Consider the following 13,358-nt stretch of genomic DNA (forward strand, 5'->3'; position numbering starts at 1 on the left):
AGCTCGTGAGCTCAAATCCCTGCTCCGGTGTTGTGGCGCATCCTCCCACATCCCAGGCAAAAACTCTTCACCCAGCTTTAGGCCTGAGCTTTGTGGTACAAACAGCTTCTGGTGCATTTCGTTACCACCGGCTCTGGGCCATTCTGCTTTGGGACGCTGCCCCCTAAATTCCACCCAGCTCCCTTTTTAAACATTCTCCGCACTCCTCCAGTCTGAAGTCTTAGTGTTGCTGAGCGCTGTTAAACAGCTGCTGCGTTCTGCTCCTGAGGTGGCTGCACTTCAGCAGTGCACAGTGTTGAGGATTCTTATTCAATGTGAACCCTACAGATGGTTGGTGAATAGGCTAGTAAGTGTTGCCTAGCGATAATGTGACTCGCATCCCCTTTTTTTGGTTCCCTTACACTATAGGTGAGAATCTGGCCCCTGGTCAATTTCAGCAGAGTTACATCAGTTAGAGAGGGCCTTGTAGTCCACTGGAGTGGGTGCACCAGAGATCCCCCCTGCCAGTTGAGAGAGGGTACGAGCTGGGGCTCTCTCAGCTCTGAAAGTCCCCACTTCTCTCTCCAGTGTGGGCCAGAAGGGCAGCCATCGTGGTTACACTCCCCGTTGTAGTACACGCCTTCAGCCCTACACATCCAGATCCACCTCAGTGGTGTAGGTAACAGGCTTCCATGAAGGAATCAGATCACATCCCATTTGTTGACTTAAAATCTAGCACCACCTGGCTCCCTCCCCCTCCCCCATACATTTATTTTCCATTAAGGTATTTTTCCCCTTTTATTTTTCTAGGTCTGGATTTGTTTAGCTTCCTTCAAAGTGAAAATCAGGTAAGGTTCATTTTTGGGGCCCTTTTCTCTCTCACTTGGTCTGTTTTGTTATTTTTGACTCCCTGTCCAGTCTGCACCCCCGTAGCCTCGTCCTTTTCCTCTCGGCCAATCCTCTGCCGTAGCAGCCTGGGCCTGACGTGGCCATGCACAGCCCATGCCTTTGGGTCCCACTGCTATTGTCTGCAACAGCCCATGTGCTTGGGAGGTCGGATTCTTGCTTTCAGTACATGGCTCTTCTTTCCCTTATTAGCCCCTGTCTCCCCACTCAGAGTTCTGGACCCGGGGGAGGGTGCTGAGTTGCAAACATATCACTTGCCTTCTAGTGAATCTAAAGCACCTTGCAGGGCGGTTTAGAAAGCGGGTGTGTGTTTGGTTAAGCAGGGACTGCTCTTTCCCTGCCTGGCACATGATCCTTTCAGGGTGAAGCTCGCGAGAAATGCCTTCACCAGTTGGCTTCTGACTTGAGGACACATGGAGGGCAGTTCCTGTCAGGACTGGTACATTTAAGCTCCTTTCTCTTCCTGAGCCTTATCTTACCACCGCTGCCTCTCTGCTGTTCAGCTGTGCCCTTTAATCCTGGCAGGGAGTGGGAGCCCAAGCTTTTGGCAGGTCATAGCAAATGGGAGGCAGCAGGCACTAGCTGGCTCAGATGACGTTTCGCTAAACTGGTCCAGCTCCCCCCAAGCCTCAGGAGCTGTGAATCAAGTTGCTCTGCGACTCTGTACGCTCCTCGTGCCTGCTGTTCCCTTCCCCCTCTCGTGGTAGCCAAAGCAGTGGCATCTTGCTTTGCAGGCTGTCTGACCGGGCAGCTTGGGCAGGGACGGAAGGGCTTTGGGAGGGTGGAGGGGTTTGAATGGCCATGCAGCGTGATCGTGCCCTGTTCCTTGCCTGGCAGCATTATAGCCCTTCGGTAATCACCTCCCTGGATGAGCAGGACGCCCTGAGCCATTTCTTCCAGTACCGCGGCACCTCTACTCATTTCATGAACCCCCTGGCGCCCGTCATGGCCGGATCCCACAACAGCGTCAGCCCGGCCAGCAGCCGCATCAGTAGCATCGTCTCCACAACTGCGCTGCGGGAGAGCCACGGACACACCGGGGCCATGAGTAACAGCGCGGCTCTCCCAGGCTGCAGGCCGGATATTATTTCCTTAGACTAACCCCAGCCCAGTGCACATGGGCAGCTCGTTTTCCCCTGAGGAGGGGAGACACAAGCAGCCATGAGCTGGGCTTTTGTGGGGGACGGAAGGGACCCAGACAGCAGCAGGTCTCTCGATCAGGGCAACCCCTGTGAAACTGACACCTTGGAGCCTTCCACATCCGCAGGTGCCCTCCTGAGCACACCGGTACCAGAGGCCAGCGGTGTTGGTGGTCGGTGGGTAACTAGTAACCTCTGTTCTTCAAAAGGGTGTTTTTAACTTGATTCTTTTGTAGGTCTCTGCACGTAAGCAGGAAATGTCCTACCCCGATCGGCCCCACCTTGTGCTGCCCTGCTAGAACAGGGGCAGCCATGTCCCTCCCCAGGGGCTACCCAGGGGCCATCACCTGCATTGTTTTGCATCACACCTTTGCTAACTCCTGGGAATGGGGCAAAGAGAGAAACTTGCCCGAGTCCAGCAACGCTATAGGCGTGCATGGAAGGTGGGTGGGTGGGCAGGTGACTTTCAGGGAGCTGCCTCCTGCTTTTTGAGCCCTGACCCGAGCACATGGGCAGTAGGAAACGGGCTGGATCTGGAGCCCCCTGGCATTCCTCACTCTTCGTTACCCTTATTTGCTCCCTTCCCTCCCTGGGGAGCCTCCCCCCCACTTCTTGAGTTTGTGTATAAAGCTGGGGAGTCAGAAACAGGCCAGTGAACTCCAGGTTCTGGCTCATATGCAGGAAAACTGATGCTGTAACAGAGGCCTGATTCCAAGCTCCATCCAGCCAATGCAGACGTTCCCCAGCAGAGACCTAGTCCCCAAGGGGAGGGTGAATCAGCAGCCAAGGGGACTTGCCAATGTCCTTGTTAAGCAGTTGGGGGCTCCTCTGCTGTATGAGCTGAAGCAACTCTGTCAGGCCCGAACTCTGCTCTCCCGAACGAGCTGGTTCTCCAAAGGGGTTTGGGGGTGAGAACCAGAAGAGACGCTGATCGATGTGTTTCCAAGAAGAGGTTTAAAATGTGGATTTTTAAGTGGAACTTGTGGGCGTGGTACAGAGGCGGAAACCCAAACGTTTTAGTGATGAATGTTAATCTCCCGCTGTCCCTTTCAAATCAGCTGTTTTCCTGCCTGCTGTGTTCTAGTTTTATGTCTCATCGTGACTTGCCCTTTGTTGGTGAGAATCAAGGCAAAAAGAGGCCATTTGAATGTCCCATCGATGGCATTTACATGTGGTTTGATACAGGTTTATTGAGATGCTGGAGGCGGCAAGCTGGGTAAGGGTTCTTGCTTGTGACACCTCCTGGAGAGATGGCCGGAGAGAGCAGAGGTTTAGCAGTGTGACTGCCAGGCCTTTGTGTCTCCCATCTGTCCCGTCCTGGAGGGGCTGGGTAGCTTGGCCCACCCTGTCTCGGTTGGAATTAGTGTACTTAAAATGTAGAATCATTTTCCTTCTCTTAAGTATTCCCAGTACAGCTCTGTACAGAGAACAAAGCTAGAGCTCTATTTTCCGTTGCAGCTTTTATACATACAAAACTCCAAAGACCTCCCTGTGTGTGTCTCTTGCAAGGACTCAATGAAGGTTGTGCTGTCCCCGCTACAGCGCCTTTGGTGGGCCCGCACGTCGCCCATTGCACAACTTATTTATGTATTTATCGTAGTTTGTAACCTTTAGTGTCACAGCTGCTGCTTCCAGTGTCCTGTCTAACCAAAGTCTTGCTGGACTACTCCAAGCCACCTACTGCCCAGCTTTTTCTTTTTTTTTATTCCTGTAGCAAGACAGGCATGCGAGGAGTTCCAGGCACCAAGAGATGCTCACAGCTGGCATTCACAAAGGTATACTATGTAGCAATTTTTTTGCACCTTCCCCCCCTCAAGTGTCCCCATCGAGAACGTTAAAACAAACCCGTTTCCCTGTGCTTGTGAGGAAGGTTGGGATTCAAGTAGCAGAGCCCAGGATCCTGCTGTGACTTTAACCATTCTTGTATCCTAGTTGTAGTGAGCATCTGAATGCAATACAAGTGTATCCTGGTGAGAAACAGTTGAAGTGCAGCTTTCCCTTGCATCCTGCAGGCAGGCTTAGTTGTGCTAATCAGTTTCCCCATTTTGGAGAGGGACAACTCCAGCTGTTCAAAGAGCAAGATAGGCAGGTGTGGAAGATGCTGGCTCAGCTACTACAAAATGTCAGCCCTCAGAGCTAGCGCCCCCAAAGATCTTCACGAGAGGCTTTGTTCTCTGTAGAACAAGAGACTAATCCTCTCCTGCTTGTGTGACCAGCTTTGAACCTCTTGGTGGAAGGGTGCTAGGGAGAGTGTTTGCTCTTTGGAAAAGGTGCTTTGAGAGACAACTGGGCTCTCTGCAAACCTCTTTCTTTCTGTTCATCTTCCCAGCACCAGGCTGAAAAGGGACTTAGGAGCAGAACAGATGTACTGTGTACATTTCAGTTGGAATATAATTACTTGTGGGCTTTTAAAGTGCTCATCATGGGAGGGAGGGAAGTCAGACAGACCAGCTCCCTGTAAAGAGAGATGTCTACACAAAAGTGTAACCCTACCCATCTGCCCTTTGTGCTGTCTCCTGCCAGGACCCCCCAGTGCCAGTCACAGGGCTGATCCGCTCACATGGCTGCACTGTACCCTTTGAGAGAGGCAGGTACTTTCAGTGTTACGTACAGGTGGCGGATGATGTGGAGACAGACGTTAAGGTATTAAGTCCTGGAGGGAGCACCCCTTGTTTCTGAGTTTTGTACATATACGTTGTTTGCGTAGTGGGTGGGGTGTGGGGGCAGGTAAGGGAATGGGTAGGGTATTGGTGCTGTTTGAAGTCCCTTAGTGTTTTTGTACTCTCACATGCGGTATCTAGACGCCTTTTAAAAAGCAGCTAGTCACTTCCTCTGGTTTATTTATTCTGTCTGTTTGATATCCAGCAATTTATTTTATTTGAAACACTTCTGTATATGCAAACTACCTTTTAGACAATAAAGCTCAAAACATCCCCCGCTGCGCCAGTGTTGGTTACTGGTGGAGCAGAACCCGCTGTTCCAGCTGGATTTCAGCACTTGGGGCTGGGGGAGAAGGGCGAGTTTGCCCCATTTTACACCTGGGGAAACTGAGGTAGAGCCCTGATGGAGTAAGTAAAAGAGGGAATTGGGAGTTCTGAGCTTGCAGTCCTGAACTCAGACCGCTGGTTCACGCTGTCTCTTCCACGCACCCCTTGGCTACGCATGGCATGTGGACAGCGAGGGGAGGGGGAGTTATATTGACGTTGCTGGTGTGTTTCACCACACGTAGGCTTCTCTGGTTAACATGACAGTGAACGTTTCCTCCCTGTCCTAGGAACATGACAGTAGCCAGGCTGGGTCACACCAAAGGGCCATCTAGCCCAGGGTCCTGGCTTCTGACCATGGCTAATACCCCAGTGGGAACGGACAGGACAGGGAACCATCATGACCTGTCTGCTGTGGTCTATTCCCAGCTTTTGACAAACAGAGGCCAGGGCCGTCCCTCCCCCTCCTGGCCCATCTGTCCGAGGCAGCTGTGGTTTGGACTCAGGACTTGCCTCCCCTTTGCAAGGGTGTAACCCCTGTCCAGCACGTCCTTCACAGGGCAGCAGGCCCGGAGTGACCCTGGTCCCCACCACACTTGGACGGTGGAACTTCCTTCTGGGCAGGCCCAAGCAGCTTGGCAAAGGGTCTGCGCCCTGCTTGGTGCAAGCGGAGCTGACGCTGCGCCAGCTGTCTGCTCTGTAGGGATTTGGGGCCAGGGCTTTGGCTGCTCACTTGCCTGGCTGGGCGAAGGTGTTGAGCCAGAGGCAGAGGGCAAACCGAGTCCCGGTGCTGACCCGTTCCACATCTTCCCCGGCTGCAGGCGCCGTGTTCAGGAACGTGGCGATCGGGAGCTCCACAGGGTGGGCCGAGTGCCCCCTCAGCTCCATGGCTCTGGGTTGATCACAATGGGAAGCTCAGCAATGCTGTGGTGCGGGGCTGTGAGGCCCAGGCACCGAGCACCACTCCCCCACGGGGAGCAGGGAAGAGAGATGGCGGCAGCCCAGCTGCAGCAGCTCGACTCCCTCTGCTTTTGGAAAGCCTCGAGTTTCACCCCAAATTCACCAGCCCTGTGCGTCCCCTGGGGGCAGGAGGAGCGTCCAGGCACCCCAGGGTCACACTGGGGCTCAGCCGCATGCTCCTGCTGCGTAGCTCTCCTCCCCCTCCCCAGAGAGGTCTCGGCTGGGAGCAGAGGTGGTGGAGGGGGAGTTGGCGCAGCACAGGGAAAGGCTGCGCTCGCACTAGGTGCTCCTTTCTCTGCCCTAGCAACAGCCGGCAGGAGAGGAGACAGCAAACAAGCCCCTGGCTCCAGCCCCGTCTTGCTCTGAGTGGGACGGGCAGCTGAGGGGCTGGCAGGGCCCCAGCCTGGAACGAAGCACAACCCGGCTTTTGTCCTTGGCCCATGACCGCTGCTGGGCGAAATGGGCGCTGAGGCTGAATCCTCCCTGAAGCTGCTCCATGGGGCCTCTGCTCCCTTGGCTTTTAACAGAAGGCCAAGCTCTGGTGTGTGTCCTGCAGGGCAACTCCCATCCACGACTGCACGGGAGCCACTTGGCAGGGTAGGGGGTGCTGGGGATGGGCAGAGCCCACACTTTCCTTGCCCCAAAACTTGGGGGAGAAGAGACAGGGCGACAGGGGGCAGGTAGTGCCAGCAGGAGGACCTGTGGCTCCCTGACCTGTGGAATCATCTAGCACTGGGTGAACAGACCTGAGCAGCTGTGGGTAGTTTGGGGGTGTGGGACACTCTCCCCCCACCCCCAGTCCTGGCACCAGCTTAGGGCAGAAGAGCTTCCAGGGCTCTTAAAGAACATTTGGGCCCAGGTGGATGAACCCCAACCCAGCCACTTCCTGAGCCCTGCCTATGGCCACGCGGCCCATGTCTGCCAGGGAAGGCCATCATTTCCCTGCCTCCCCCAGCTCCTTATTAGAGGAAAGCAGGCCCGGCTGGGTTGGCAGGTCACACCCTTACTTGACAGTTGCGGGGAGGTTGCTGGGTATGGGCCTCGTGTTCTCAGCGCCATCCTCCACAGCCGCAATGGCCTCCAGCACATGGGGTTCCAGCCACGCGTAGGCGCTCACCTCACACTCGTCCGCCTTGATCCTCGTCTGAAATCGAACACATGGCCCTGAGCGCCGGGAGCAGGGGCCCTGAGCTCGCCGCGGTCGAATCACTGCAGCTGATGGCTGTACCGGCTACGGCAGGACTGGGCATGGGGCTGGGAATCCATCTCAGTCCTACAGGACTGGCACTGGTCATCTCAGGCTGGTGCCTGCCCAGCTCGGCAGAGAAGCCAAGATCTACCCAGGTGCTGGAGGCTGAATTTCTCAAAGGGTCCTGCCCACCCCCCCCAGGGCTGAGCAGCACTTTTGGGTCTGGGTGTAGGAAACGTACTATCAGCTGCCCCCAAGATGCTGCAGTCCGGGGCCATCAAGCCCAGGCAATGGGCATAAATCAAAGCACAAAAGAGCAATTTTATAGCTTGTTCTTTCTCAAACTGGGGTCTGTGGCTGAGGGAACTCCAGGGGGTCTGTGGAGCCCCCAGCCCACTTCTCTTCCTCCTGGGCCTAAGGAAAGCTCTTTACCTGCCCTAGTTCCGCGCAGCGCCCAAGTCGCTGTGACCCAGAGGCAGGGTCTCCATGTGCAGCCCCTGCGTAAGCACCACCTCTGCAGCCCCCATTGGCTGGGAACTCTGACCAATGGGAGTAGTGGGAGAGAGAGCAGCACGTGGGGCCTCCCTGGCTACCTGTGCAACAAGGGGCTGCAAGGACCTGCCAACCGCTTCCTGGGACCCACAGTAAGTGCCACTGGGCCCCCAAACCCTCTCCTGCATCTCTGCTCCACTCTGGGGAAACTGAGTGAGGAAGGGCAAGAGGGTTGGGGGGATGGAGTGGGGGTGGAGCTTTGGGAAAGGGGTGGGGCCTTGATGAAGGGGCAGATCTTTGGGTTCCTGAAAAAAATGTAAATTAAAGGGGATCTGTGGGTTGGTAAACTCTGAGAGCTGCCGCTACAGATCATCTCTCCTGGCCACCTCCTGCAGGGCCAAGCAGTCCCCTCACTCCAGGGACACTCACTAATTGCCCCCCAGCAATCCTCCCTGGCAGCCGTCTTCGATTTTCCCATCCAGGCTAGTCTGCAAAACCCCCCTAGGGATCCCCGCTAGCTCTCGGAGATGCTCACCTGCAGCTGCTGGTGGTTCTCGGTGGAAAGCAGCAGTAGGTACATAACGATGTGGTGACGCCACGGCAGCCCTCGGCTCAGCATTGGAGGGTAAACGGACTGTGGGAATGGAGAACGGAGCTAGGGACAGATGCTGCCACAGGCCCAGCCCACCCCCAGGCAGAAAACGAAGGTTAGAAAGGTGAGCTCTAGTGCACTGTGCAAAGCAATGGAAACCGCTGCTCACTCTATTGGTGAAATGCAGCTGCCTCTGGGGTAGGGCGCAGCAGCGGGTTAAACAGCAGTGCCACTGCAGCAATCGGGTATGGACAGCACATCTGCCGCCCCGACTTCTGGCAGGAGGGAGGAGAGAATAAGGGTTTGTACTGGCCAAGAAGACGTGTGCGCTCAGCTCCCCTCTCCAGCACGAGCCACACAGTGGCCACGCAAGGTCAGACCAAAGGTCTGTCTCACCCAGGGACCTGACTGAGGGGGTCAGAGGCCTTGGAGGGAAGGCACAGAACAGGGCAAACAGGGCGTGACCCTCCTCTGACCCAGCCAGAGCTGGCACATCCATAGGATGGTTCAGGAGGGCTGCCTCAACTGTCCTATGGATGGGGAACTCCAGGGGGCCTGCTGCAGGAGGGGTCGCTTCCCTCCCACACTCACCCAGCGCTCTGCTTCCTGCTGGAAGAGCTGCCAGGGCGCTCCGGCTCCCACTGCAGTGGTGAGGGCAGGAGGAGGGGCTGACAGCTGCTGCCCCGGGAATCACCTGGCTCATTTTGCTTTGGCGAGGGGATTGCCTGGTCCTGGTCCTGCCCCCGCCCCCACCTGGGATGACCCTCTCCCCAGCTTCCGGCCAGCTGAGATTTAGGGGCAACTACAGCATGGGGCTGTGCCTCTGCCCAGCCATCGCTGGGGGACTTCTCTCGCTCTTCTGAACCCGGCAATCCTGGGGTGCGGGAGGGTCAGCAGACACTGCTGCTGGGAATACTGGGGAATCTGCAGGGGTGCTCTTCCCTTTCGTTATGGCTGCCCACCACACCGGCACTCAGAGAGGGTGGGAACCCAGCGTCCCCTAGTGGCTAGTCTGCAGAAGAGGCTGGGTGAGCTGCTGGTGCTGGTTATCGGACACAGTCCCTTAGCTCTCCTACTGGAGGGCCATGCTTCAGGCTGGGACAAACTCAGGGCTGTGCCTCTTTGGTAGCCGGTTCCAAAGACTGAACCGGGTGTGTATTGGCTCAGGCCAGGAAAGCAGGAAGTTACCTCCCACAGGCCCAGCATCCTCCAGGAGAACTCGCCCGGCACCAGCTGCAGCCCCGTCTCCTCCTGCAGCTCCCGCAGGCCCGCCTCCAGCAACTAGTAGAGGGACAGCATGGTCAGAGCAGGCCCGGCACAGCTGGAGTCCCATGCTCTGCAGTGCTGGCGTCCAGCCTGGGACCACACTGTGTTGCAACAGCGCTCCCTAGCCATGCAACTCAAACCTCAGGGGAAACTGGCATCACCCCACTTTACAGATAGAGTAACTGAGGCACAGAGCGAGACAGTCACTCATCTAAGCAGCTATGTGGCTGAATCGGACTGAGAACCCAGAAATCCCAGGGCTGTCACTAAATGGCGCCCACCCCCATCTGAAAATCCCAGGGAAAATTACACTGAGCTCAGATATATCCCCCCACCCCTGCCTTCCCCAAATAGGCACTGAGACCTCCCCTGGCTCCTTATTTATCTCCCCTCTCGCCCAGCAGCACTCGCCCATCCAAACTGACTGTGATGGGATCCACAGGGTGGGTCGAGGCCATACCTCTTCCTCCGGCTCCAGGTGCCCACCTGCAAAGGGAAAGAGGTGGGAGAGGTGAGTGGCTCTCTTGGAGCAGATGGGCCCAGTGTCCCCTGGAGGCAAGAGATGCTGACAGTGGCAAATGCTGCTGGACCATGGTGGCTGCACAGCAGAGAAATGGCCCATGGTAGGTTGGAAGGAGCAAGGCAGAGACTCGTTGCAGGTCTGTACAGCACCTAGCACCATGGGAACCTGGCCCATGACCAGGCCTCCTGGTCGGCACAGGTAATATCCTCGCTGGCGAAATGCTCCAGCTATGGCCAGGTCCCCAGCAGCACTGATCTCCTGGCAGCAGTGGTGGCCAAGGAATCAAGCATCTGCCCTGCCCAGGCTGGTTTAACACAGGGCTTTGCAGTTTCATTTCCCTCCAGCTCCCATCTCAACGCGGCAAGCGAGTTACATTCCTGAAAACTGGGTAAGGTCATCATGGGACGGGGGTGTGGAGAGGACTGAGCCCAAGGGAAGGAAACTGATGTGGCAAAGGTCACATGACAAAGTCAGTGGCAGAGCTGGGAATTGCTGTCTTTACTCACTAACCCACACTGCTTTCCCAGAGCTGGCAATACAACTGAAGAGGCCCAGCTCCCAGTCTCGGGCTCGTCCCTCTAAACATCCGCTCCCCCTTCTACTGACCATGGAACCCCTCCCCTGGGCCAGGCTGGCCACTGCCAGGAACCTCCTTGTCTGCATCCTCTCACCTGGCGGCACCCAGATGTTGGGGAAGATGCTGAGATTCTTGGCCCTTCGTGTCAGTAAGACTCTCCCATCAATGGCCTGGAGGATGACCGCCACCCCCACATCCACCCCGCGGCCTCGCAATGCCTCCGGCAGCGCAGCAGCCTGCCTCTCCTCCAGGTGCTTGATGGGACAAAAGGAGGGTCTCTGGAAAGGAAAGGGAGAGAATTTGGTTATAGTCACATCAGGCCTTGACCAGAGACCACATCTTCCAGGATCAGGCCTGTCAGACCTTTCATCCCAAAGAGCTTCACCAAGTTCCTTGGGACAGCAGCTGTGAAATGCAACCGCCTCTGGGGTGCAGCACAGCAGCCAACCAACCTAATGGAGAGGTCATTTTAGGTCTACCCATCCTGCCATGTCAAGGATCCATGGCCAAAGGAGGATCTCACGAGCCAATATCACATACCCAGTGATGCCTTGGAGCTCAGAACTGAATGAGGACCTGGGCTCAGCCCTCTCCCCCACCCCAAAAATGCCACAGGCTCTTGGATGTAAGTTACCCAGCACTGACCGGCCGAGGAGCATGGAGGACTTCACAGCTATTAACAGACTGTTCCAAGCCTACAGGTGGAGAAGCTGAGGCACAACTGGGCCCATGGAGCATGTCAGTAACAGAGCCAGAAAGAGAACCCAGGAATCCTGCCAGCCCACGTTCAGCTCTGACTACTCCCAAGGAGGAGCAGAGAACCCAGTGTCCAGCCTCCCAATCCCCTGCTCCAGCCCTGTGAGTTTGCTCCACTCTAGTGTATCCGTTTGGGAACAGGGGATGGGCCCTGCACTGCTGCAGATGCCCCCAAGTCCTGACCTTTAGCACGAGCCGGGTGGAGCCAGGGAACGCACTGTCGGAAATGACAAACTGGCTTTGGGCCAAGCCGCAGTTGACTGTCGCCTCGTCCTCGTGGGCCGCACAGAAGTGCCCAGTGACACTCTGAGAGAGAGAACGCGGTGAGATCACAGGCATCAGCTTGTCGCACTCCAGCTGGGGCTCTCGGCCCTTTATACTCAGCATCTGCGGGTGACGCAGCTCCGGGCAGTGCTCCCTAAAAGCTGAACGCTCGTGCGCTCACGTAGGAGAAGTTCCGGTGCTGCCCAGCTGATTAGCACAGTGCTCACAGCCAGCAACATGTGTTTCTAGTGGTGGTGCACATTGGCACATGCCTCAGTGCCCAGAACAAAATGTATTCTGCTCATAGGTGGAAAAAAATTAGCAGGAACTTTGATGCTGGGAGAGGAGATGGGACTCAGGCAACTCCAGGAGCAGGGTGGAGACCCAAAGGCCAGGAGACCTGGCAGCAGCAGGCACCCCAGCCATAGGTTGGGCCTGTCTGGTCAGAGCCTCAGTGCCCATGGCCTCTGCAGGGACAAGAATGGGGCTTGGGTGCACAAAGCAGCTGCTGGAGAAGGCCACAGGCTGCAGTACCTCCTGGAGGAGAGAGTGCAAAGGGGTCACTGGGATGGGGTTGGTGGTTAGAGCTGGAGACTGGAAGCCAGGACTCCTGGGTTCCTTTTCTAGCTCTGTCATGGACCCAAATCTTCTCCACCCCCTGCACACCCACTCCATGTCCCGCTCCTTGTGTATCTAGCCCTCACCCCGACCCCTTGCAAACTATGACCCCCACACCTCCCCTGCACCCCACACACCTCCCCCCCAGCCCCAGCCCTTTCCCCCAAACTCCACCTGGGCTCTTGCACACCCAGCCCCCCTCGCACACTTTGCCCACGTCCCACTCTTCCATACCTAGTCCTCACCCCAACACCGTCCCCTTGCAAACTGTGACCCCCACCCGTCGCCCCTGCACCCCCCAGCCCCTTCCCCACCCGTCTCCCATGCACCCCAGCCTGCTCCCCTTACATCCCAAACCTGCATGCTACCCCCAGCCCCTCTCCCCCCCTGCACCCCAGCCCAACTCCACTGTACCCCAACCCTCTACCCCGCCTCCCGCGCGCGGGTCGTTGCCCGCCCCGCACCCCTCTGCCTGCGCACCCAGCCCTATGTCCCTCCCCCCGCTCAGCTTTGCGGGCCCCGCTCCCCACCTGCAGGAAGCCGGCGCGCTCGGACCGTGCTCCGCCCTTGGCCAGCCGCACCAGCCGCCGCGCCAGGCTCTCCATGGGCCCCGCAGCGGGGCGCCCGGGCGGCGGGAGAGAAACCCAGCCGCCGCGAGCGCAGGAAACCCGCCCCAGGAGGCAGCCGCAGGGCGGAGCCAGCGGGCTGGGACCGGCGAGGGGCGCCCCTGCTGGCGAACCGCCGTACAGATGGCTCGGAAGGAAGGCAAGTGATTTCCCCCCCCACAATTTGCGCCCCAATCCAGGAGGTGGGGCGCAGACCCCCGGGAGCTGGCGGAAGGTGGCCGCTGGAGGTGCTCAAGCCCAACCTTCCCTCTAAGTTCTTCCACAAATGAAAAAAGGTCGCGAGGCCACAACCTCAGCCAGTGAAACAGCTGCCCCAGTGGGGGGGCCTGCTAACGTGTTCAGCCAGCCAAGTGCTCAGCCTCCTGAACTGTTCCACCAGTGGCTCAGGTCTGTCTGCGAGGGGTTTGTCTGTGCGTTCCCTGGAATGGAGACAGTGAGCTTTGCAGGGAAACTGGTGCAGCCAAAGCCTGGGTTATAGGCCCCAGGT

The 13,358-nt window shown here is 57.2% G+C and overlaps 2 protein-coding genes across 10 annotated transcripts in view; one reads left to right on the top strand and one right to left on the bottom strand.

Annotated features, from left to right (window-relative positions):
- Positions 1-3,933, top strand: part of PIAS3 (protein inhibitor of activated STAT 3) — a 42,151-nt gene extending 38,218 nt beyond the window's left edge. For 3 of the 5 annotated variants that reach the window (XM_074980468.1, XM_074980465.1, XM_074980466.1), the window contains 3 exons: positions 790-827; positions 1,247-1,324; positions 1,723-3,877. In XM_074980468.1, the coding sequence (XP_074836569.1) occupies positions 790-827; positions 1,247-1,324; positions 1,723-1,986 (380 nt within the window). In that variant the 3' untranslated portion in view covers positions 1,987-3,877. Of the gene's footprint in view, positions 1-789; positions 828-1,246; positions 1,325-1,722 lie in introns of all 5 variants that reach the window. The other 2 variants (XM_074980470.1, XM_074980469.1) reach the window with 2 other exon arrangements.
- An 18-nt stretch (positions 3,934-3,951) lies between these two features.
- NUDT17 (nudix hydrolase 17) lies at positions 3,952-12,907 on the bottom strand. Of its 5 annotated transcripts, none has more exons than XM_074980473.1 (9): positions 12,776-12,907; positions 11,547-11,669; positions 10,702-10,885; positions 9,968-9,993; positions 9,430-9,522; positions 8,185-8,283; positions 6,976-7,112; positions 5,746-5,900; positions 3,952-4,089 (listed from the first exon to the last, which is right to left on the bottom strand). In XM_074980473.1, exons 1-9 carry the CDS (start codon positions 12,848-12,850, stop codon positions 4,052-4,054), a joined length of 930 nt encoding a protein of 309 aa, XP_074836574.1. In that variant the 5' UTR covers positions 12,851-12,907; the 3' UTR covers positions 3,952-4,051. The 5 variants fall into 5 exon arrangements, with proteins under 5 accessions (XP_074836574.1, XP_074836573.1, XP_074836575.1 ...); XM_074980472.1 differs by having other exon boundaries at positions 3,952-5,084; XM_074980474.1 differs by having other exon boundaries at positions 4,056-4,089; positions 5,742-5,900.
- Between the last annotated feature and the right edge of the window lie 451 nt (positions 12,908-13,358).

Source organism: Carettochelys insculpta, chromosome 30 (genome assembly GCF_033958435.1).
Source record: "Carettochelys insculpta isolate YL-2023 chromosome 30, ASM3395843v1, whole genome shotgun sequence".
Taxonomy (NCBI): Eukaryota; Metazoa; Chordata; order Testudines; family Carettochelyidae; genus Carettochelys; species Carettochelys insculpta.